The sequence below is a fragment of the Perognathus longimembris genome, chromosome 1 (genome assembly GCF_023159225.1).
Source record: "Perognathus longimembris pacificus isolate PPM17 chromosome 1, ASM2315922v1, whole genome shotgun sequence".
NCBI classification, from domain to species: domain Eukaryota; kingdom Metazoa; phylum Chordata; class Mammalia; order Rodentia; family Heteromyidae; genus Perognathus; species Perognathus longimembris.
The window spans coordinates 83,790,099-83,816,147 of NC_063161.1; the positions used below are offsets into that span (position 1 = coordinate 83,790,099).

Sequence of the window (26,049 nt, forward strand, 5' to 3'; positions counted from 1 at the left end):
AAAACAGAAAACATTTGTTTCCTTTTAGTTTCCTTTCTGTATCATAAATGAAGTAAACTTATTTCATAGAAAGTATTTTCTTCCTAATGTTTGTTCTTTGTTCTATTTTTCTTTTCATTTATAATACAGAACATATAAAAGTCCCAGTAATTTTCTTTTGTTTACTCACTTGGGATTTTAATACTTAATATTCATATGATTTACATATATTTTGAGGGAAAACTTTCTGTTTGACCCTGACAGCCAGTTTTAGCAAGTTATCTGGATGGAGTGCCAGCAACTGGACTGATGGGAGTGGCCATCCCAACACTATTCAGTGGCCTTTTGTTTAAAGCTATTTCAACAGAGATTGGGAAATGGAAGTAAATACAGGTTCCCATTATTATCAGTCTGTTATACTGATGTGCAGAGGTTAAGACCACACTATTATCTCTGATCCTACTGGTCAAAATGCTGGGTAAGGGCTGGGGATATGGCCTAGTGGCAAGAGTGCCTGCCTCATATACATGAGGCCCTGGGTTCGATTCCCCAGTACCACATATACAGAAAATGGCCAGAAGTGGCGCTGTGGCTCAAGTGGCAGAGTGCTAGCCTTGAGCAAAAAGAAGCCAGGGACAGTGCTCAGGCCCTGAGTCCAAGCCCAAGACTGGCCAAAAAAAAAAAAAAAATGCTGGGTAAATGCTAAGTATAATACAAGAGCTGTTCACTGATCCTCTAGTCTATGACTCAATGTATAGTTGACTCAGGATCCACAACTGGCTAGAGGTGAAGTCATCTTCAAGTTTGAGTAAGACAGCTTCATTTTTAGAGGCTGTTGTTGACAATATGGCTTCTATTTTCCCCACAACCATTTCTTTTTCAAAAATTGAAATTTAGACAATCTTGCCCATAGAACTATGGACAAAAATCTTTAACTGGTTCCTAAGATCCAACTCATCCAGTAAAACCTTTGTGAAGTTTTAAAATTCTTTATAACTTAAGATACAAGCAAATCATCGTTTTACAAAATCTTTCTTTTATAAGAATCCTGCCAATTCCTAACTTTGGGTAGTGGTGATAGCTAGGTAGATTTCAAATTCATTCTTCCAAATGATCAATATTCAACTATGAAGTATCAAATGATACAATTAATTTAAAATACTGAAGTTGATAAATCTTAAGATTGCCTAGCTAGGTGTCAGTGGCTCATGCCTGTAATCCTAGCTACTCAGGAGGCTGAGATCTGAGGATCGTGGTTCAATGCCAGGCCAGGCAGGAAAATCCATGAAACTCTATCTCCAGTTAAGCACCAGAAAAACTGGAAGTGGCACTGTGGCTCAAAGTGGTTGATCACTAGCCTTGAGCTGAAGAACTCAGGGAATGCGCCCAGGCCCCATGACCAGAAAAAAATAAAAAAGATTGCCTGAGGCTTGGAGGAAGGGAAGTGAGGAGTTATTGCTTAATGGTCACAGAGCTTCTATTTGTGTTATCAAAAAGTTTTGGAAATAGATAGTTGTGATGATTTTACAATACACTAGAGATATAATTAATGCCATTGAATTGTATACTCAATAGGGATTAAAATGACAAATTTTAGCGGGGGGGAGGTAGGAAGATCTCAAGTTGAAGGACAACCTAGGCTACATAACTATAAAAAGGTAAATATTATTTTAAAATATTTTGCCATAATAATGAAATTAATAATCATACCTGAAAAACACTCACCATTTTACCTCAAAACTGAAAATTTTTGGTGATGGTTGTTTGGTAAGTAATAATAAGAAAACTATACTGAGAATAAGAATACTTGGGGTTTGGGGTTTTTTTTTTAGCATTACTAAGTAATGAACTCCAGGCCTTGTGCTTAAAAGCAAGCACTCCACCTTTTGATTTCTAATTTCATAATTACACAATTTACCTTTTAGGGAAAAAAAATCCTAGAACCAGAATTAAACAACAAGTTAAATAGAATACCTGACTAGATCTCAACTTCTTACTCTCCAGGTGGCTCTTCTCCTGTAGCAAGGCCTCCTTCTTAGAAACTATGGCTTCACGTTTCTTTAGGTCTTCTTCCAGCTGCTCTAATTCTTGGCGTTGGTTCAGAACTTTCTCTACTTCCTCATCTAACCATTTCTTTTGTTCATCCAGTTTCTACATTAAAATTTCAAAGAAACAACATAATTTGTTTTTCTTTCTGCCATAAAAATAACATAGTGATAATGTAATTTCAGATTGGCTAAAACCTCTGAAATAAACATTAAGACAATTGGTAAAAAATAACTCATGTTCCTGTCTGAAACTATCAGGAGTGGTTCTAGTGTTGCTTTATTACAAATTAAAATTGATTCCCCAAATATGTTCAAGAGTGTTAAGTAATTCAGCCTGAAAAAAAAGGAGTGACAAATTTCTTTACTTGTATTAAAGATTCTTTTTATTGTTAGAGGTGTGCACGTCCCTCATAATATTTACATGGACAGTTGCTCTACAAGTCTATCATCCCCCAACTGAGCTACTCAATTGACTGTAGGAGCTGTGCTATTTACCTCTCTATCCATAACAGCTGAAGTGTTGCCTGGCTCACAATGCCATTAAATAAAATGTGAACAAAGGAAGTAAATAAATACTTAATTCAATCATTAATCAGTGGGATAACAAACCAATTTACATTGCAGTTAACTTCTGACATTAGAAGATAAAAAGCTAGAAAGTTAGTATTTTGTTAAAGAAACAAGCATAAACACAAGTACAAATGGAAGAACAACAAATGGAATATGACTCTGATGTACTCTATCAAGAAGACATAGTGGTATCATAAAGACACTGAACTAAAGAAAAATCAACACTATTGTCCAGCCACCTATTGATTGGCCTGGTAAAAATAACTCATACAAATTAGTATTGAGACAGTGATTTAGTAAAAGTGCATGAAAACAAAGAGTAAAATGGCCAAGGCAACCAAAGCACAAAGCTAGTCAGTTTAACGTCCAGATCTAAATACTATGCTCTTATAGTGAATCCTAAAATAGGAGCTTGACAATCATTAGGACAGGAAGAGTTAACCATTGCAAATAATTTCCTTTTGTTCTAGCCTTAGACAGTCTAATAGGAGACCTACAAAGTCTGCAATTAAAGCTCAATCATTCCTCAACAATTAGTGGAGTTTAAAAGATCTTTGTAGGGCTGGGGATATAGCCTAGTGGCAAGAGTGCCTGCCTCGGATACACGAGGCCCTAGGTTCGATTCCCCAGCACCACATATACAGAAAACGGCCAGAAGCGGCGCTGTGGCTCAAGTGGCAGAGTGCTAGCCTTGAGCAAAAAGAAGCTAGGGACAGTGCTCAGGCCATGAGTCCAAGGCCCAGGACTGGCCAAAAAAAAAAAAAAAAAAAAAAAAGATCTTTGTAAGCTCTGTTCCAACAGGAGCAAAAAAACAAAAGAAAAGTAAATGACTGTGAAGACATTTCTGGGTAAAGAGAATATATGTGGGAATACATCCATGTCTGACTGTCACTAATAATGTATGTAAAATTTAAAGGGAGTAAAACTTTCACAATTAACATGGATGTATTTACATTTGGAATACAATACAATTTAATACACATTATTTTTCCTTAAAATTATTTCATTTCTTTGAACTTAGAAATTACCTTATGGATTGTGACTTTTATTTTTAAATGAAGAACTAAAATAATAATTCTTTAATATTTATTGTGTATATCAAATTTGGAGCTGTTTGACTGTAGGGCTCTGATTTTCAGAAACATACCTGTGTCCGTGGGAATAAACCAGACTACAGTCAGAACAAACAAGCTAGTGAACACAGAGCTCATATCTGTATTCTATAACTTCCAAATAAACATATTTCTTTAAAATAAGAACAAGCAACTTCTGGGTCAGAAATAATTTTTAGTATTAAGGAATACTAAAATTTTACACAAGTATTTGATATTTTATTCCGAATTCATACTTTTGACTTCTAATTAGACAACCATCAAAAGGAAGTGGAAACAGAGACACTACACAGAGCTAACAAACCTGGAGTGGTTCTACCTGTCCAAAAGGGCCTTTTCTCTTTTGTAAGTGACATGTGTCAAGGTCCTGAGCTTTCAGTTTTAGACCTTCTTCCTGTTCGTTTTTTAACTGAAGCTCCTGTAGAAAAAGAAATTAAAGACACTTCAGCACTTTTAGTACCTGGCTATTAAATATGTAGATAATAGCTTCTTGTCTGCTGCTGTTTATTTTGAGTGCTATAACTTAAACTCAGGGTCTTGAGTGTGCTAAGTGCATTCACTACCACTGAGCTATAAACACATCATAGCCTGAAAATCGTTTTCTTAACATTTACTTATCCTAGCTGAAAAATGAGAAAGTAAGTAGATGAAAAATCGGGCTTTTTGAAAAGAAAATAATTTTAGGCTAGTGATATAGCTCAGTGGCTGAGTATTTATTTGCCAGACCCCTAGGTTTGATCATAACAAATTAATTTAAATACCATTTATAAGGCAGGCATGGATGGCTAATGCCTGTAATTCCAGCTACTCAAGGGGCTGAGATCTGAGAATCATGATTCAAGGTCAGCCTGAGCAGGAAAGTCTGTGGAACTCTTGTGTTAATTAACCAGTTTAAAAAGAAAAAGGGCTGGGGATGTGGGGCTGGGAGTGTGGCTTAGTGGCAGAGTGCTTGCCTTGCATGCATGAACTCATGGGTTTGATTCTTCAGCATCTCATATCCAGAAAAAGCTGGAAGTAGTGCTGTGGCTCAAGTGGTAGAGTGCTAGCTTTGAGCAAAAAAATAGCTTAGGGGCAGTGGCCAGGCCCTGAGTTCAAGCCCCAAGACTGGCAAAAAAAAAAGCTGGGATGGAGCTGTGGCTCAAGTGGTAGAGCACTAGCCTTGAGGGGAAAAAGCATCCAGGCCATGAGTTCAGGCCTCAGGTCTGGCACACACACATACAATTTTTTTTTACAGAGCTAGCAATGGGTATATTTGAGTTTATGATAGTAGAAATGCAAAAGAGAATATTCATTTATGGTGCTCACAAATAGGGAGTCTACAGCATTCAACAGCCTTGCAAGGCAGATCAAAATTCCATTAGTTTGTTTCCATCCACATTTTAAGGGTCAAGAAGCCCGAAGTTCATGGTCTTCCCCTGGAGTTTGGAGAAGATGGAGCTGCCCACCACTAAACTTTGGCAGGAACCAGACCAAAGTCATGGGTAAAGATCCTGTTTCTTATACCACCTGTTAGTGGCTCATGATGGATAAGTACAAAAACTGAAGGTCTGTGGTTAGACATCAATTTGGCAGGATAATTATACATCTATTGATACTGATTTTAAAAAAAGAACGTAAGTCAGGTGCTGGTGGTTTATACTTGTAATACTAGCTACTTGGAAAGCTCAGATAAAAAAGGATCATAGTTTAAGTCACACATACATGGACCAATCTCAACCAAGAGCTGCTGCAGTTGTATAATCTGTTATTCTATCCTGGGAGTCTAAGATTGAGAGGATTACAGTTCCAGACAAGCCTAGGCAGAAAAGTCCAATAGACTCCATCTCTGCACAAGATTCTGGATGTGGTGAGACCTGCTGCATCCTAGCTGTGGCAGGGAGCATAAAACAGGAAGACTGAAGTCCAGGCACACACCTGGGCAGGAAATGGAACCCTATCTCCAAATGTAAAGAAGAACTGGAGGCTTTGCTCGTCAGTAGAGTGCATGCCTAGCAAGCATGAGGCCCTGAGTTAAAAACCCCAGTACTGCCAGGAGAGAGGGATGGGGAAGGCCAAGAGTACAGGAAAGGAAGAAGGAAAAGGAAGGAGGGAATAAGGGAAGGGAAAGAAAAAGCAGGGGAAAGAGAGAAAAGGACTTTAGCTAGGCAAAGTGGTAACTTTCTATAACTCCAGTGATTGGGATGTTGAGATAGGAGAAGCACAGGTTTGCAGGGAGTGTGGTCAACACAGTGAGACCCTGTCTCAAAAGAAAATAGACTTTCATTTGTATATTTCAATTTTGGGATGGCCAATACTGATCTTGAACTCAGGGTCTTGTGCTTCTTAGGCAAGGGTTGTATTGCTGAGCCATGCTGCCAGCTCTGTTTTGTGTTGGTTATTTTCAAAATAGGATCCTATTTTCTTCCTGGGCACATGCCTGGACCATGATCTACTTACTTTAGGCTTCCTGTAGTTGCTCAGATGATAGGCATGTGCCACCACATCCAGACTCCTTCCCAGAGACGGAGTCTCATGGATTGCCTGGACTGGCCTGGAACCTTGATTTTCCCAATCTCAGCCTTCCATATAGCTTAGGATGATAGACACATGGCACTATACCCAGCTCTGGGTTGAAAAGGGTCTCACAAATTTCCTGCTCAGTTTGGTCTGAAACTGATTCTCCTATTCTCAACTTCCCAAGTAGCTAGCATTGCAGACAAAAGCCACCTATCCCTGGCCTATTTTTCTATTAATTAATATTTTACAATAAAGTATTTAGCTGTGAGTTGTAATAAATGGAAACTGTTTCTTCTCCACAGGTAATTTCAGTGGCACTAGTGGAACAGAAATAAAAGACTAGTGTGTTCCAGCCCTGGGAATGGAAGAGAGAAAAATAAAATAATAATATTAAGATCTGTGTCTCAAGTGTCCTTTAGGTTTTGGCTCAGAAAAAGGAGTGAAAAGGTGTCAGCAAGAGCAGAAGGGGCCTTACTCCATCTGAGAGAGAGAGAGAACATAATGCAGTAGAAGCCCTAGGATTGCCTAGACTCATAGAAAGAACAGAGATACCATTAGGAAAGTGGGACTAATTAGACAACATGGTCTTATATAGCATGAATCCTGAGTTGAGAGGTCAATGCAGGCCAATCATTGTAAGGAACAGGACCCCAAAGAGAGGAGAAGAGAGCACTGGGCTAGCAGCTAGACAGAAAACCCTGTAATCTCAACACAAGTTTACAATGTTATAGAAGCAAATGGAGAAAAGATGAAACTCAAGCATCCACATGCTGGAAAAGGTAGGCAGACAAGCCTATGAGTTTTTCTAGCCATGGGTGTATCACACCTTGAATCACAGGTTAGTCAAGGAATGATGGACAAGGGAGAGAAGATTCTAGCCAATCATGTCCTTCAAATCTATGGGATGCAGCAAAAGAAAGCTACATATTCAGCTACCACATAAACTAGATGCCATCTTGAGGAGACTTAAGAATTCTTTAGAGGACATAATTACATTGTCAGAATAAGGAATAAACAAGACATCAGGTTAGTTCCCTTATTCTGGCAAATACCATCACATGGTAGGAGAGAGATGTGCTCATAAGGACCACAGGCTGTTACAGGCTAAAGAAGTTTCTATGCCAATCTGAGTTATGAGTTTGGACCAGATTTTTATTTTGCCTCCCATTAGTTTTTCCTAATCCATTGTTGCTCTAATCCATTGTTTTTGTTGTTGTTTTGTCCATCATGGGGCTTGAACTCTGGGCCTAGGCTTTGTCCCTGAGCTCTTCAGCTAAAGGCTTACACTCTACCACAGCGCCACTTCCAGTTTTCTGGTAGTTAACTGGAGGTAAGGGTCTCATGGACTTCCTTGTTCAGGCTGGCTTTGAGCCATGATCCTCAGATCTCAGCCTCCTGAGTAGCTAGGATTACAGGTGTAAGCCACTGGTGCCCGGTGCCCATTGTTATATTTTAGCTTCTCACCCTTGTTAAGAGTATCAGCAAGGGAGTGGGAGGACTGGGGACGAGGGAAGGTGGGAGAAAAATGAGGGAGGAGGTAACAAGTTTGACAAGAAATGTACTCACTACCTTATGTATTTAACTGTAGCTCCTCTGTATGTCACTTGACAATAAAATTAAAAAGAGTATCAGCAATTCCAGGATGCTAAAAGAAACTTTCTCCAGACACTTTATACTTGAAGTTGAATTTCTATTATTCCTATTTGTCCACACACATGTTTAAAGTATGCTGCAGTATGTCTAATTCCTATGCACATGCATAGATTTAATATTGTCAGTGGTCAATACTACCCTGTAATTACAACACTCAGTAGGTAGAGATATGAGGATATGTAGCTATGAGCTAAATAGCTAGTTTCAGGATAGTCTAGGTTATATACCAATCCCCACACATGTCTTTTTTTGCTGTTATTTTTGGAGACAGAGTCTCTACTATGTTTCATAGGTTAGCCTGAAACTTGGTATATAGAGCTTGTCTCAGCCTCCCAAGAGCTGGTATTATAGATGTGTGCCACCAAGTCCAGCTGAAACACATGTAATTCTTGCAATTTAATAATAAATGCAGAAAAAAACAAGAATCGAAAAGGGTTGAGTACTGTGATGAATATCTGTAATTCCAACACTCAAGAGCCTGCATCAGTAGGATTGAATTTGAAGTTAGCCTGAGCTACTTAGTTCAAAGTAAGCCTGTGAAACACAGTGAGACCCTGCCTCAAAAAGAAAATAAATTTTTAAAGAGAGGGTAGAGGCATAAGAAAAACAGTAAATTTGATGAAAATATATTTTATGCATAAATGGAATTACACAATATAGTTATAAAAAGAGGAAAAATAAATCCTCAATAAATGAATAAAATGAACAAAAGATATGAATAGACATTCCTCCAAAGAACATATATGAATAGGCATGTGAAAAGATGTAGTAACTTAGGAAATGAAAATCAAAACCACAATAAGGCTGGTCATTCACACCTATCCCAGAGTCTGAGAGAAGGATCAAGGTTTGTGGCCAGCCCAGGCAGGAAAAAAAATGTGCAAGACCCCATTTCAAAAATAATTAGTAAAAGGCTCACTCCTATAATTCCAGCTACTCAGGAGGCTGAGCTCTAACTATTACAGTTCAAAGCCAGCCTGGGCAGAAAGTCTATAGTCTCATCTCCAATTACATAAAAAGGTAGAAGTATAGCTGGCAGAGCATTAGCCTTGAGCATAAAATCTCAGGGGCAACACCTAGGCACTGGGTGCTGGATTCAAGCTCCAGGACACACACACACACACACACACACACACACACACACACACACACACACACACACACACACACACACACACACACACACACACACACACACACACACACACACACACACACACACACACACCAAACAGCAGAGCCAGGTGCTGCTGGCTCAAGCCTGTAATCCTAGATCAGGGAGGTTAAGATCTAAGGGTCATAGTCCCAAGCCAGTATGAGCAGCAAAGTCTGTGAGACTCTTACCTCTTATCACCAAAAAAGAGCTTTGGCTCAAGTGGTAGAGCCCCAGCCTTGAGCAAAAATGTTCAGAGAGTGCTCAGGCCCTGGGACTGGAACAAAACAAAAAAAGAGTAAATGCTCTTAGATTCTCTTCTATAACCAAAGTCTAAGTTTTTTGTTGTTGTTGTTGTTTTTTCCAGTCCTGGGCCTTGGACTCAGGGCCTGAGCACTGTCCTTGGCTTCCTTTTGCTCAAGGCTAGCACTCTGCCACTTGAGCCACAGCGCCACTTCTGGCCGTTTTCCATATATGTGGTACTGGGGAATTGAACCCGGGGCTTCATGTATATGAGGCAAGCTCTTTTGCCAGTCTAAGTTTTTTTATGGTCTGTAAATAGAGTCTATCCAGTGTCAAAAATGTAAGGAGTCTGAGGGATTTATGGGACTAGATCTTCTCAATTTTGTTGAGAATCTAAAATTGCTCTAAATAAAACCTTAATAAAAGGAAAACTGTAGGAAATCTCCATGTTCCAATCCTTCAGTTCTGTTTGCCATCTCAATGAACACAGCTGGGCATATAATACTAGATAAATTATGAATATGATGATCATATTTTTACTTTTTGTGGGTTTTATTCTGTTTTTTCCCTCTTGTTGCTTTTAAAATTTTTTCTGTACCTTTTGTCTTGTATGTAAGTTTATCTGATTTGGAGAGGAGAAGAGGAAGTACAGAAATGGTGGGACAAAGGGTCAACTAAGTCAGCAGTGATACTCAACTGGATGCTATTTTGAAAATGAACTTTGAAAATGAACTACAACTTGGTGAGGGAAGAGGGTCTGGAGGGAAAAAACTGAGAGAAAATGAGGGAGAGGTGACACTGTTCAAAAAGAAATATCCTCAATACTCAACTTACCCAACTGTAATCCCTATGTATCTCACCTTTACAATAAAACAATTTTCTAAACAAGAAGACATACTCAAAAAGGATAACTGCTTTTTCTTAGCCAAGAAATGAGAGCTGGGATTGAAACTAATACTAGTGTTGCTCCAGAGCACAGGCTTCCAGCTCTAGTGCCTTCCCAGCTATCTAGTCTGTGGAATTGCTGGGTACATCACCAGCCTGATCCCTGATGTGTGCACTATGAATGACATGGGCCATTTCGTCTGTACTTTTTCCATATAGCCACATGGACAATGAATGTTAAAGCACTTTGAAAAGTGGTAAGCTTTTACAAATTACATTATTTAAAAGTCAACTCTATAAATTTGTGTTTTTGACTAACTTCAATTAAAGATCCCACGAAGATAACTTTTATCACTGTACCTTCTTTTGTGAAGTCAAAGCCTTCAAGACAGTACTCAGAATTCAATAAATAGGTTTTACTATTTAGATGAACAAAGGTTTGAAGTGAGTAAGGACAGCAGTGAAAGGCAGGTCAAGGACAGACACTTCACAAGCCAACTGAATCAAGACCTTGGCTTCTTTAGCTCTGAGCAGTTAACGTTTCATATTATACTTAGCAGGAATGTATGACAATATTACTTTGATTTTTTGCTGATCTCGCTGAATTTCTTCATCTAGTTGCTTCTTTTTTTCATTTTCCTCTCGAAGTCTTTTTTGCAGCTGTACCTTTTGGTATCTCATGTGATCTACATTCTGCTCTAGTTCATGGGCACGTTTCTCATTATGAATCGACAATGACGCAAAATTCCTACTATCTTGTTGCTTCTTCTGTAAGACCTGAGATCACAGAATATTTCAAAATGAAAAAGTGCATCTCTTTCATCTCTTAACTAAAATTAATCTTTTCATTAAATGGTAAGAGCAGCCATTTCTCCTAGGTTTTCACTTATTTTTGAAAGGTTCAACACTTGTTTGCTCTTCTGCATTTCTAATTTTGCCATTCTAATTTTGGAAAGATCATCATTATTTTTATCAGACATGTAAACAAAGATTAGTCTTCTTGATGCTGACAACCAGAGAAAATGGACCTTGCTTTATTATTAAGAACTTTCATTTAAAAATATATGTACATGGTAAAAGTTATACAGCATGAAACAGAACTTAAATTTTAAGATTCTCTCGTCCCAGATCCCTAACCACAAAGAAGAAATTTTTTTATTTTGTTATGTCTTATTAAAATCAGTGATTTGACTAGGTATTGGTGGTTCACACTTATCATCCTCGCTACTCAAGAGGCTGAGATCTGAGGATCACAGTTCAAAGCCAGTCCAAGGAGAAAAATCCTCTATACGATTTATAGCTCCAATTAACCACCAAAAAGCCAGAAGTGGAGGTATGGCTCAAAGTGGCAGGGCACTAGTCTTTTTTTTTTAATTTATTAATTAAACAAAAAAATTTTTGACAAGGTGTTGTGCAAAAAGGGTACAGTTACATAGTAGGGCAGTGTGTACATTTCTTGTGATACCTTACACCCTGTTTTTCTTTCCCTTCCCTAGGTCAGGCAGACATATATACAATACACAATGTACCAAGAACATAGACAGTAGCCACGTGGCCTACGCCCAAGAAAATTCGCCTAGGGCTTTAAATGTAATGTTGACATTAGACAATATGTTGACAGTAGTCTCATATGAACGTACATACATAGCTTTTGAGCTACTGTATTCCACTGAGAGGTCAAATTTGACCTTTATATGTTGAGTAGTTGTTTGGTTCTAGTTACATAATGTTGGGTCACTGACCCAATCCTGTGGGAAATACCATTTGACAAGCAGTTTTTGGTTTCACAGACCTGGTCTCCACTGTCTCTCTTGTCACCCCATCTTAACAGTCATATATCAGGGAGATCATGCCCCTTTGTTTTCTGTGTTCTAGGCTTGTCTCGCTCAACATTATTTGTTCAAGTGCTGACCATTTCCCTGCGAATAACAATATTTCACCATTCCTAATCGCTATGTAGTATTCCATTGTGTATAGGTACCATATTTTTTGGATCCATTCATCTGTGGAGGGGCATCTGGGTTGTTTCCATATTTTGGCTATTGTGAATTGTGCAGCGATAAACATGGAAGTACAAATGTCTTTTTGATATCTTGGGACCTGTTGTTCAGGATAGATGCCTAGGAGTGGTATGGCTGGGTCATAGGGTAGGTCTATATTGAGCTTTTTGAGAAACCTCCATACTGTTCTCCAAAGTGGTTGTACTAATTTGCACTCCCACCAACAATGGAGAAGGGTTCCTCTTTCCCCGCACCCCCTCCAGCATTTGTTGTTAGGGCACTAGTCTTGAACAAAAAAAGTCAAGGCCCTGAGTTCAAGTTCATACTGGCACAAAAAAAGTCAGTGGTTTGTTAGATATCAAGGCTTTCATTTGAAGGATCAAGAAGTAAAAAAGAATTGATCCCCAAATCTAGCATATGCACTGTAAGTTAAAATAAATATTTTGAGAAAAAATAGAAGGTAGAACATAAACAATCACCAGGCATCCTTTAAAACAATTCATATATTCAAGTTCTATTAGTTTAACTTGGTAGTGACTTGAAAGGATATATAGGTAGCAATTTTTTTTTTTTTTGCCAGTCCTGGGCCTTGGACTCAGGGCCTGAGCACTGTCCCTGGCTTCTTTTTCTCAAGGCTAGCACTCTGCCACTTGAGCAATAGCACTACCTCCGGCCGTTTTCTATATATGTGGTGCTGGGTAATCGAACCCAGGACTTCATGTATACGAGGCAAACACTCTTTCCACAAGGCCATATTCCCAGTCCCTAGGTAGCAATTTTTTTTTTTTTTTTTTTTTTTTTTTTTTTGCCAGTCCTGGGCCTTGGACTCAGGGCCTGAACACTGTCCCTGGCTTCCTTTTGCTCAAGGCTAGCACTCTGCCACTTGAGCCACAGCGCCGCTTCTGGCCGTTTTCTGTATATGTGGTGCTGGGGAATCGAACCTAGGGCCTCGTGTATCCGAGGCAGGCACTCTTGCCGCTAGGCTATATCCCCAGCCCCCCTAGGTAGCAATTTTTAATGGAGATATTTAGATCTCTGAAGTGGCAAGGGAACTGACTTTCACCTCCACCTGTGATACGTGCTGCATATCAGATACTTATAGTTTAAAAAAATTAGTGGTGACATAGTTCCCCCTGCCAAACAAAATAATGTTCTAAATAGGTCAAATGAATTCAATTCTATCTATAACAAAACAATGGGAAGATGCTTCTGCAATATGAAAGCAACAGATTATAAAATAAAAAGAACTAGAGAGGCATTCTAGAAAACTCATTATGATATAACAAAACACTAGGACTATCCCCAAAGCACCTGAAAATGGCTTCCTTATACACACAATAAAATTCCTTCTTGCACAATAGGATTTTCCTTCCCAGTAACAGTAATTAAACCCAGAGTCTCACACATACTAGACTCATCACTGAACTACATCCCCAGTCCTAGAACAGAATTTTTAACTGTGGCTATTTCTGAAGTTATAGTTAAATTCAAACATTAGGAATTACAGCTGAGTTGTGTGTTACTCAAAGTTACTAACCTTTCTTAAACCAATCAATCACGGTTTCAGAAAACTGTCTGTAATAGTTCCCATTGTTGAGTGTACACAAAATGCCACGGATAGTAGTCCATGGTGGGTTCTTTGGAAATGTCTTATTTACCAACCTGTGTTATTTGTACATTTTTCTTATCTATTCAACAAAGTAATTTCTCCAAGGAACTCCATGAATCTGAAAGTAATTAAATTACTATTAAGTTTTTCACTCTTTAGATCACTAATTTAGCTAAGTCTTCCTCCTATTTGAATTTATTAAGTATTGCCGTATTTTCTCCTGAAAGGTAAAATTACTAGGCAAGACTTTAAAATTTAATGCTAGGTTGAAGCTACTGTGTAAGTTCCATGCAGTAAGAGCTCATGTGAAAGTCAGGGAAGGAGCAGCTGCTGGGCATGATGGATAGGTCAGATCTGGCTGAGGGGCTGGCAGGATTACAGGTACCCTTCTAGAGGCCATCATTTTGTTTTTACTTTTCCTACATGCTTTTTAAAACAGTCTGCTTTTATCAGGTTCTCTCTTACTCACAAATATTTAGTGAATATGACTGCACAAGAAGGTTTCACCATTGTAGTTCACACATGTATACCTTATACTTTAGTCAGATTTATCTCTTCTGTTGTTTTCTTTCTTTTTTCTTCTGTTGTTTTCCCTTTCCACATTTCCCTTATCCCTTTATTATCTAATAGCATGTGTGTCTTCATATAGAAGAAATGTATTTTGATATGATCTCCTACCCTCTCTCTCATCCCCTGCATCCATACACACTAAAGAAAATGAATTATGAGACTATATAATAGATTCTATTGGGGATGAATACTTGTGGGTGGAGTAAGGCAAATGGAAAGGGTAGAGGGTGAATACGGTCTAAGTACTTTCTATGCATGTATGAAAATAGAACAATTAAACTTGTAGAAGTTATTTTAAAATGGGGAAGGGGAATGAGGCAGAATGACAAAGCTGGTGAATTTGACTAGGTAACATTGTATGCATGTACTGGAATAACTACTGAAATCCCTTTTTTCCTTTTTGGTTGTACTAGTATTTGAATTTGGGACCTCACATTTGCTAGGCAGACACTCTACTATTTGAGCAAGGTAGCGTCTTGATTTATGCCTGGACAAGCCTGGGCTATGATCCTCTTCCTTTGTGCTTCCCTCTTTCTCTATGGATGACAGAATTGTTGTTTAACCCTTTGTCCTTCAGGAAAGGATATTATTTCCGTGGCCATTTTTGTTTCTTACCATGTAGGTTTTTTGTTTTGTTTTTTCTAGTCCTGGGGCTTGAACTCAGGGCCTGAATACTGTCCCTGGCTTCTTTTGGCTCAAGGATAGCACTCTACCACTTGAGCCACAGCGCCACTTTCAGCTTTTTCTATGTATGTAGTGCTGAGGAATCGAACCCAGGGCTTCATGTATATGAGGCAAGCTCTCTACCACTAGGCCATATTCCCAGCCTACCATGTAGGTTTTTAAAATATCAAAATCAAAACAATAGACTTACTCAATAAAGTAATATACTACCCAAATTATAAAATATGTAAACCAATCAGCACACTACAGAAAAACAAATTGCCATCAGTTTCTACTGCTAATAAACTGAATCCTACTTTTTTCCTAACTTGGTGCAAGAATCCTGCTTTGTGGGATTTATATGTAATGCTGAGGATCAAGCCTAGAGGCTTAGGCACTTCTCAAGTACTCTATGACTAAGCAATATTCCAGCCCAGCAGAATTCTTAAATATGAATAGAAAGGCTTTAAAAAGTTTTCTTAATTACAGTTTTTGGTGCTGGTTCTAGGGCTTGAACTTGGGCCCTGGGTTCTGTCCCTGAGCTTTCTTGCTCAAGACTCTCCATATGAGCCACAGCTCCATTTCCAGCATTTTGCTTATTAACTGGAGATGAGAGTCTCACAGGCTTTCCTGTATGGACCTGCTTCAAACTGAGATCCTCAGGTCTTAGCCTCTTGAGTAGCTAGGATTATAGGCATGAGCTACCAACACCTGGCTCTTAATTATATTTTTAAGTTACCTGGATTCTCATCTTTGCAGCATCCATCTTTTTACGGAACTCTTTCTGTAATTTGACCTTCAAAGCAGTATCAGAAAGATTTTTGTTTTCCAGTTCCTGTAGCTGTTTCTGTGTTTCAGTCAGCTCCACTTTCGCCTGCTCTGCTTCATGCTCTAGTTTTGTTACTTTCAGAGAATACTGCTTGCTTACAGATTTGGCATCATTACCTTCACCATAATAACAACAGAAAAAAATTAAAATTAAAAATTCATTAAATATAATTAAAAATAACTTTAAAACTCCATCTGTCTCTACCCTTAACAAATGTAGTGAGAAACCATGCTTCTTGTGTGTGTGTGTGTGTGTGTGTGTGTGTGTGTCTATATGGGTGTGATGATACTAGGCCTTGAACTCAGGATCTGGCAGCTTTTTGCTCAAGACTGGCACCCTACCACTTGAGCCACAACTTCACTTCTTGCTTTTCAGTAGTTATTAGATAAAGAGTCTCATGGACTTTCCTGTCTGAGCTGGCTGATTTCAGCTTCTTAAGTACCTAGGATTAGAGGTGTGAGCCATTGACTCCTGGTTCCCACCAAACTTCCTTAACAATGTTGTTGTGTGGTCCAAGTAGATTCTCATACTGTTTTGTCTTTTGTGAGTTACTACGATATTTTTTATCCTCTAAAATTGCAGGTTAGTTTTACTGGCATCAAACTGTAGGTAAGAAGGCTATTAGGTATGACTCTGTCTTCTTAGTACACATTGGCTTCCTGATACCCTATCTGTCTTCTTGAATTTTTAAAAACTCTATAATTTTTAAAGAAATTATGAGAAAATTAAATATATTAAAAGTAAAGAAATAGTAAAAATGAACCCTCATTGCTTAGATTTAAGAATTGTGAATATTTTGACAGTTTGCTTCAAGAAAGCCTTCTTTTGTGATGTTTTGCTTAAAGAATATTTAAGCAAGCTGTGTGCTGGTGGCTGACACCTGTAATACTAGCTACTCAGGAGGCTGAGACCTAAGGATCTGGGTTCAAAGCCAGCCAGAGCAGGAAAGTCCATAAGACTCTTACCTACAATTAACCACCAGAAAACTGGAAGTGGCACTATGGCTCGAGTGGTAGAACGCTAGCCCTGAGCTGAAAAGCTTAGGGACAGTACCCAGGCCCAGAGTTTAAACCCTATGACTGACAAAAAAAAAAAAAGAACATTTAAGCAAATATTAAGCAATCCTAGATGCTATCTACTCTCACTTTTACATACCTCAATAACTATCTACAAAGTATATAAGCATAAGCAAAAAGTTATACTTAACAACATTAATACCCACTTGTCCATATTTAGACTTCCCCAACTACATTGACATGGCTCTTACAATTAGCTCTTTTTTTTTTTTTTTTTTTTTTTTGCCAGTTCTGGGGCTTTTGGACTCAGGGCCTGAGCTCTGTCCCTGTCTTCTTTTTGCTCAAAGTTAGCACTCTGCCACTTGAACCACAACGCCACTTCTGGCCATTTTCTGTATATGTGGTGCTGGGGAATTGAACCCAGGGCTTCATGTATAGGAGGCAAGCACTCTTGCCACTAGGCCACATCCCCAGCCCTATTAGCTCTTCTTTTTTTTTTTTTTTTTTTTTTTTTTTTTTTTTTTTGGCTAGTCCTGGGGTTTGGACTCAGGGGCCTGAGCACTGTCCCTGCCTTCTTTTTGCTCAAGGCTAGCACTGCCACTTGAGCCACAGAGCCACTTCTGGCCATTTTCTGTATATGTGGTGCTGGGGAATTGAACCCAGGGCTTCATGTATACGAGGCAAGCACTCTTGCCACTAGGCTATATCCCCAGCCCCAATTAGCTTATTTTAATCAACATTTATATAAGGTCACAATATATCTGATAGTTACATAAGAATCTTTTAACCTTGAGCTGTTAAAGAATCTTTTTTAAAAGCTTTACTTATGCTGAATGCTGCTGGCGTAAGCTTGTAATCCTAGCCTGGTGAAGATTTGAAGCCAACTTGGGCCAGAAAGTTTTGCTAGACTTATCTCTGAGCTGTGGCTCTAGTTGTAGAACACTAGCTTTGAGCAAAAAAACGAATCAATAGTGCCCAGGCCCTGAGTTCAAGACCCAGTCCAGTACAAAAAAACAACAACAAAATGAATTTTAAAAACTTTACTTATGAATACTTAAACAGAGGAAAGGAAGGATGCAGAAATCTCTGTCTTTTCTATATCTCATTTCATCTAAGACTAGTTACTGACTCAAAATTTGGTTTTAGTTGTTCTATTATAGCAACAGACTACTGATGGTAGGAGTCTGGAGCTCAGGGTACAAGCAACATATGATACTTATGATACTCTTACACAAATTTTTCTACTGCTACATGGAAAAATCTTGTATGTTTTTAGTAAAAAAATAGTTACTGAACTCAACTAAGGAACTGCAATATATAGTTAAGTGGTCTGGAACATGCCTCCTATGTGTGACTGAATTCAACTTTATACCTCCAAATTAAATAAGAAAAATCTTCAATAAGATACATATAACTATAACTACTTTTAACAAATCTTGAATTATTTGTCAATTGGTTCAACAAACCAATTTTATAAACCACGAAGAAAAAACAGGATAATTATATCATTATAAAATGCTAAAATGCTACTGATATAAGATGCATCTTGATTTCATAGATATTAAGATATGAAAAAGTATTAGACTGATGAAATATAGTGAACACATTCTGTTGTTACTGTTGACCGAAGTAGCTACTATTTGGAAGAAGTCTTACTTTAGACTGAAAAATAAGTTGATTCTTTCATTAGTTATCACTGCTAAAGTGCTTTAAGAACATTCCAAATATCCTTATTCCTAAAAACTCTCAAGAACAAATCTTTAAATCTTTAGAGAAGTAAAAATTATCTACACCTAAAATATAATACTTTAAAATTTATAATAAAATGAACAATTGCTCAGTTATAAAGCATTAAAAACCTTGAGTTTTATCCCCAGCACAAGAACTAAAATTGAGTTAGAAAAACATCTCAGACAAATAAATACCTAGATGTCTAGCACAGTTTTCTAATGTGTAAGTGCTACAGAATGTCAGTACAATTCACACTGGATACAACAATTCCTAGATGAAATCTCAATATAACAAACTCTTTTGATGACTGATCTCCACATATTGTTTGTAAAACATTTCATGTATACCTAATCCAAGCCAGAATGGATAATTCTGAGCTTTATAAAGTAAAATAAATATTACCACATCAGAAACAATTTTAATCATATAAAAACACTATTACCTGTTTTTATTAGCTCTTTAATCAGATCTTCTTTCATCTTGATGTTAATTGTAAGTTCTCTCATTTTTTGTTTAGCTTCATTAAGTATGAGTTCTGAACTTCTTAATTTTTGCAAATTTGACTCTTGACTCTTCCGAAGGCATTCAATCTTTAAATCTTTAAAACAGAAGAAACAAAACTCAAAAACAAACATGTCTGCTCATAAAATATTCAACTAAAACTGAGTTTAAAATGAAAAGCAATTTAAAGGCAGGACAGGAAGAGATAAATAGGAAGGAAAGGAGTATATGCATAAAGTGTTCTAACTTATAGTAAGAGTTTTCATTTCAGAAATTTAAGTGTGCACACATGCATCCCCCACCCCTCACCAGACACAGATTCGGATAAATAGTTTGCCACTACCTTTAACTGGACTTATTTGAGATAGGCACCACATTTCCATGCGGGCAGACAGGTGGATTTTTTTCCCTGTGACCATCTAGTTTTACTGGGATCAGAAAATGCAGTCCAATTAAAAAAGAAAAAGAAAATGCAGTCCAGGACTATGTTACTGTCTTGCACTACAATATAAATTAACTATGTCACTAAACATCCTAGTCTTCTTTGAAATTTATTTTTCATAACAAGCCTTCCTTTTTCTTTCTTTTTTTTTTCTGCCAGTCCTAGGGCTTTAACCTAGAGCCTGGGCACTGTCCCTGAGCTTTTTTGTTCAAGGCACTGTGAAGTCATTTTAGTTTTATTAGTACATTTAAAAAAAATTTTTTTTGCCAGTCCTAGGGCCTGGACTCAGGGCCTGAGCACTGTCCCTGGCTTCTTTTTGCTCAAGGTTAGCACCCTGCCACTTGGGCCACAGCGCCACTTCTGGCCATTTTCTGTATATGTGGTGCTGGGGAATTGAACCCAGGGCTTCATGTATACGAGACAAGCACTCTTGCCACTAGGCCATATTCCCAGCCCTTATTTTAGTTTTATTCATAGTCAAATTTAGGTAACTATTTACATGTTAAAACTCAGAAAGATGTGGTCTATTCATACTATAGCAGTTTTCATGTTAACTTGTCTGTAACCTTACTTTTTATAAATTGACCTACTTATGTCTAGAGAAACTATTTGATATTATTATTATAATATGGTTTTGTGACACCAGTTTTTTTTTTTTTTTGGCCAGTCCTGGGCCTTGGACTCAGGGCCTGAGCACTGTCCCTGGCTTCTTCCCGCTCAAGTCTAGCACTCTGCCACTTGAGCCACAGCGCCACTTCTGGCAGTTTTCTGTATATGTGGTGCTGGGGAATCGAACCTAGGGCCTCGTGTATCCGAGGCAGGCACTCTTGCCACTAGGCTATATCCCCAGCCCCGTGACACCAGTTTTGAATGTTGTTATTTGATGCATAGAAATTGTCATCAGTTTTGTTCTAAAACATTACAAGTACTCAGTAGATAACTAGTTTTCCAGTACTAATGACAGGCATAAGTGCCAGTACAGGTCAAAAGACCCTTAGCAGACAAACTGCAATGTGTTCTGAAGGTAGAGAGTATATTCAGGATGGGATATAAAAACTTCAGTTCTGAGAGAGTAATCATCTCATTAAAAAAAAAAAACTTTTACAAAGGAACAGAAAGAGTGAAAACCAAGAGCTCATAGAATTGAGAATACAAAAGAAGTTCTACAAATCCTGAAAACATTCCTGTTAATTTCCAGTTTTGAGACTTCCTTGATTCTTCTTAAAAAAAAAATAGCAGTGGCTTACATTAGGTCTAAATTACTTGAGAAAGTCTATGTACCTTCATTTCCCAAAGTTGACTTTTGCGTTTCATCTTGAATATCATTCAACTCAACAAGAGAACAAATAGAAGCTGGCTTTTTAATCCACTGACGACCTTTACAGCTAAAAGGAGTATCAACAATAATCAGAATCAAAGATAGCTTTTTATCTGCTTTTTTTCTCTCTTTTTTTTTTTTTTTGGCCAGTCCTGGGGCTTGGACTCAGGGCCTGAGCACTGTCCCTGGCTTCTTTTTGCTCAAGGCTAGCACTCTGCCACTTGAGCCACAGCGCCACTTCTGGCCATTTTCTGTATATGTGGTGCTGGGGAATAGAACCCAGGGCCTCTTGTATATGAGGCAGGCACTCTTGCCACTAGGCCATATCCCCAGCCCCTGCTTTTTTTCTTGTATGCTTTTATCAGAAATGTTAAAAAAATCTATAAAAATAAGAGTAATGTTGCTAATATTCTTCAAAATGATGTCTCTCATATTGGATCCAATGGAAAATTTATCATGTTTGGCAACACAATTGGAAAATCTGAAACATGCCCTCTGAACATTAAAATAACTACAAAAGCTTCATAAAGCTTTCTCAATTTTACAATTGATAATGTTGGTTCAAACATTATTTTTGTAACACATTATATGACTGTATATATTTAATGGAGAAAACTCATTTTAATGCATCTCCTGTAATGTATGTATTGTTATTTAATGTATCTTCTGTTATGATAATTATAATAATGTTTATTATGTGGCTCTACATGTAACATACCCAATTCTAGATTTTTCTTGGCCATCTGATTCTTCATCATCACTGTTATCAGAAAATTGGCAGTGGAGGACTTCATCTTGTTCTTCTATGCAACCCAAGAGCATCTGACTTCGTGATCGAAATCCAGCAAATACTTGATCCAGAGAGTACATAGGAGGACTTGAGTAGACCTTGCAAGTGATTTCCCCACCCAACAACAAAAGAAGTGGGTTTTTTAATGTCTAGTTTTATTCTATTATCCAAAATGTTTTAAAGAGATTATTACATAGGTACTCTTAGATAGCCATCATTGACAATGTGCTTCCCCAAAAAAGGTTGGAATTAATTTCATAGCACTATAGTGCCTATGGACTCATGCTTCTTTCAGGATCTACATAGCTCTTTCTCTTCTAGAGAGCTCCTTTGTCTTCAACAATAGTTTTACCAAAAATAGCCAAAAATAAAAATAAAGAGAAACATGAAAAATATCTTCAGCAACAGCTTTACAGAAAATAATAACCAATAATAAAACTAAAGAGAAGCATGAAAATTATCCCAGGTTTTCAATAGAGGAAAGGCTTCACAAATATTTCCAGTTCAGAACATGTGGAGAAATTGTGGGGTTAGTGATGAACACCTATAACCAGCTCCAATACAATCCCAAAGCAGGAAGAAATCAGTACCACTGCTACTCCTTCTGCCAGGACAAAACATTCCCAGTTTGAAAATCAGAACACATTTTCTCATACTTGACACAAAAATATAGTGGCTACCTAGAGCTGGGTTAATGTTCCAAGTGATATATTTAAGTAACAATAGGATAAATACCCTTTTATGGGCTAGCCAAAGACTTTTTTTTCTTATTATTATTCTTTCTTCTCCTTTTTTTTTTTTTTGTCACTCCTGGGGCTTGAACTCAGGGCCTGGGCTCTGCCCCTAAGCTTCTTTTACTCAAGCCTAGGACTCTACCACTTGAGCCACAATGCTACTTCTGGATTTTTCTGAGTAGTTTATTGGAGATAAAAGTGTTACAGACCTTCCTGCCCAGTCTGGCTTTAAACCATGATTCTCAGGTCTCAGCGCTGAGTAGCTAGGCTTACAGGAGGGAGCCACCAGTGCCCAGCTGATATCTTCTTTATTATAGCATATCTCTACAAGAAATGCATGTTTTGTGCTTAAAAATGACCTTGCAAGCCAGGTGCTGGTGGCTCATACCTATAATCCTAGCTACTCATGAACCTGAGATCTGAGGATCATGGTTTGAAGCCAGCCCAGGCAGGAAAATCCATTAGACCGTCATCTCCAATTAACTACCAAAAGAGCTGGAAGTGGAGTTGTAGCTCAAGTCATAGAGCGCTAGCCTGAAGCAGAAAAACTCAGGGACAGCACCCAGAATTCAAGATCCAGGTCCTGGCATGCATGCGCACATGCACGTGCACATCCCCACCCCTTACAAACAATAACTGAATTAAATTAATTGCTTTTCATATTTTGTTACCTAGGTTTAATTATGACATATTTCCTTTTCCATCATCTCACTGTAACAAAACATTAAGATGACTTCTCAGAAAAAGTAAATAATAGTATCTTAGAATATTCAATTAATACAAATCATAAAAGTTGCTAAAGTTTTTATAATGGAATATGTGTTTCACATAGCATTTAAGATCCAATCAACTGACAGTAGGCCTTTTACCTATCCCCTTCTAAAAAGATTGAAGATTCTCTTGAATCTGATTTTTATACCCCCACTGATGGTTACCTGTGGGACCAACTACCACATCAACACCAAGATGGATAAGGGCTAACATTTCCTAGATGATCTCCCAGTTCTAATGAAAAAGGTATGAGGGAGAGTGAGCCTTACAGAATAATCAACTCAAGAATTACTTGTCTAATATGTACATTGTACCTGGCATAGCCATATTCCCCTACAAGTGACAGGCTTTATGGTTTTGTCAGGACTTGGGCATATTTTCACAAGCAAATAAGACCTTTTGTTCAGAGTCAAACTTCTTTTCTCTGTGATTGAAATTTACTTTAAAATTTTCTTTTTGTAAAGAAAACTTAATGGCCTGCTTACTAATAAGAACCAAGTAGCTAGGCACTAGTAACTCATACCTATAATCCTAGCTACTCAGGAGACTGAGATTTGAGGACCACAGTTCAAAGGTAGCCCAAGCAAGAAGGTCCATGAGACTCTTATCTCCAATTAATTTCCAAAAATCGCGAAGTGGAAATATGGTTCAGGTGGTAGAGTGTTAGCCTAGAGTAAAAAAGCTCATGGACAGTGCTCAGGCCCTGAATTCACACACACACAAGAACCAAGCTGTTAAAATGTGTAACATTTAAACATTTATTGATGGTTGATTCAACTCAGCCCTAATAATGGTTCTTGCGTCTCTCGGGTTCCTAAAACTTTCTCTAACCCAACCACATTCTATTGTGGTGTTGGGTTCTGCATTCTGCAACTCACCAGTAGGGATATTTTAGTACTTTCAACCACACTCTAAACATTACAATTCAGCTATCTAAATGCCAATTAAAAAATTATATCCATTGTTTCCCCTAGAATTACACAGCCACATGCCTGGAAAGACCTTGTCTGCAAAAGTGATCTAGTACAACCATATCTCAAGTTTGACTGTCCTCTAACACTGTAAGTTATCATCTTTCCTCTGCTTAAACATATTCCTTGTGGTGGTCCTCATACATCCAGGAGGCCTCTTCTGTCATCTTTCATGGTTCTCAATACTAAGCTCTTCTTTGTATTTCCTGATATCTTCCTCTCTAACTCTGAAGTGTAATAACATGTCTTCAAATACCTGCTAACTGTCATCATGTACCCTCTGAGTCAGACTAGAAATACAGCTACATCAGAGCAACTTGGTTGCCTCCTGAAAGTAACCTAATTTGACTTAAAGTGTATTACCAACACTAAATCATCAAACAAGAAAATAATCTTATCTCACTAATGATGCATTTTAGTTGATTATAGTGCTAAAACATTAACTAATGTACCGTAACTATGGCTTTCACATATTTAACTTTGTAGTTTGAGATTTGTGCAAGAATTTTGCTAATTATGGTTGGTAAGTCTGTAGCCTTGAAGTTGGTATGTTCTGCAGGAAGCCAGCAAAAGAACCTTGTCAATAACCCAGAAAATGTGACTTCCACTATACTGCTGCTGCTCACTCTTCACCATGATCAACTATGTAAGCAAAGAAGTGATTTAAAAAACAACAACCAACTAATGATTTATCTGTGAAAAAAAGTAGTCTTTGTGTAAGAGAGGAAAACTTAGCAAAAATTATAGTGGCTGTTAAACTACAACTGTTAAGTTATGCACAGGAACTCTGTCATCCAACTCTTTCAAGACAAAGCTAAAATATTTTACAAATATTTCTACTCTGGGCTGGGAGTATGGCCTAGTGGCAAGAGTGCTTGCCCCCTACACATGAAGCTCTCAGTTCGATTCCCCAGCACCACATATATGGAAAACGGCCAGAGAGGGCGCTGTGGCTCAGGTGGCAGAGTGCTAGCCTTGAGCAAGAAGAGGCCAGGGACAGTGCTCAGGCCCTGAGTCCAAGACCCAGGACAGGCCAAAAAAAAAAAATTATATATATATTTATATATATATTTCTACTCTTTTGAGTTTGCAGGTTATAAGTTTTAAACATTTAACCCTTAAAATACTTCAGTTAAGCTAAGCCAGGTGCTGGTGGCTCATGCCTGGAATCCTAACTACTCAGGAAGCTGAGATATGAGGATTGTGGTTCAAAGCCAGTTCATGAAAGCCCATGAGACTCTCCAATTAAACCAACAGAAAACCAGAAGTGGTACTATAGACTGAAAGTGGTAGAGTGCTAGCCTTGAGCTGAAGAGCTCAGGGACAGTGCCCAAGCCCAGAGTTCTATATAATTATGTCAAGTATAAAAACTGATACAGTTTCACTACTGCTTTTATTTCCCTTTAATAATATCATATTTTATCAAATTTAATAAACACATTGTTTTTATACTACCAGGAAAGAAAAAAGCTGTCAAACTATGACTTGCCATTAAGTGTAAAATGTATCTCACCACAGAAGATAATACATGTGAAATATCAGTCTTTACTATCATCAAAATTACCTATTCTGTAAGGTTCTATAGATGTCTAGATAGCTATTATAGATTTTCAACAATATTAAACCCAAATATAATTGTAAATCACTTTATAATTTTTTCTTCTTAAATGTCAAAATGGATGATATTGGCTCTTAGTTTTAATATCACAGTTACACTAAGAAAATAAAATTCTTGCAGGGCGCTGGTGGCTCATGCTTGCAATCCTAGTTACTCAGGAGGCTGAGATCTGAGGATTGAGGATCAAAGCCAGCCCAGGCAGGAAAGCCTGTGAGACTCTTATCTCCAATTAACCACCAGAAAATTGGAAGTGGTGCTGTGGCTCAAGTGGCAGAGCTTTAGCCTTGAGCTGAAGAGCTCAGGGACAGCAACCAGGCCCAGAGTTCAAGTCCCACAATTGACCAAAA

At 37.9% G+C, this 26,049-nt stretch overlaps 1 protein-coding gene across 4 annotated transcripts in view; it reads right to left on the reverse strand.

Annotated features, from left to right (window-relative positions):
• Positions 1 to 26,049, reverse strand: part of Kif27 (kinesin family member 27) — a 90,736-nt gene that overhangs the window by 29,965 nt on the left and 34,722 nt on the right. For 3 of the 4 annotated variants that reach the window (XM_048331331.1, XM_048331323.1, XM_048331314.1), the window contains 7 exons: positions 21,537 to 21,706; positions 20,782 to 20,885; positions 19,000 to 19,155; positions 15,721 to 15,926; positions 10,719 to 10,916; positions 4,014 to 4,127; positions 1,954 to 2,130 (listed from right to left, as the gene is read on the reverse strand). In XM_048331331.1, coding sequence (XP_048187288.1) covers positions 1,954 to 2,130; positions 4,014 to 4,127; positions 10,719 to 10,916; positions 15,721 to 15,926; positions 19,000 to 19,155; positions 20,782 to 20,885; positions 21,537 to 21,706 — 1,125 coding nt within the window. The remainder of the gene's footprint in view (positions 1 to 1,953; positions 2,131 to 4,013; positions 4,128 to 10,718; positions 10,917 to 15,720; positions 15,927 to 18,999; positions 19,156 to 20,781; positions 20,886 to 21,536; positions 21,707 to 26,049) is intronic. The other variant, XM_048331318.1, reaches the window with a different exon arrangement.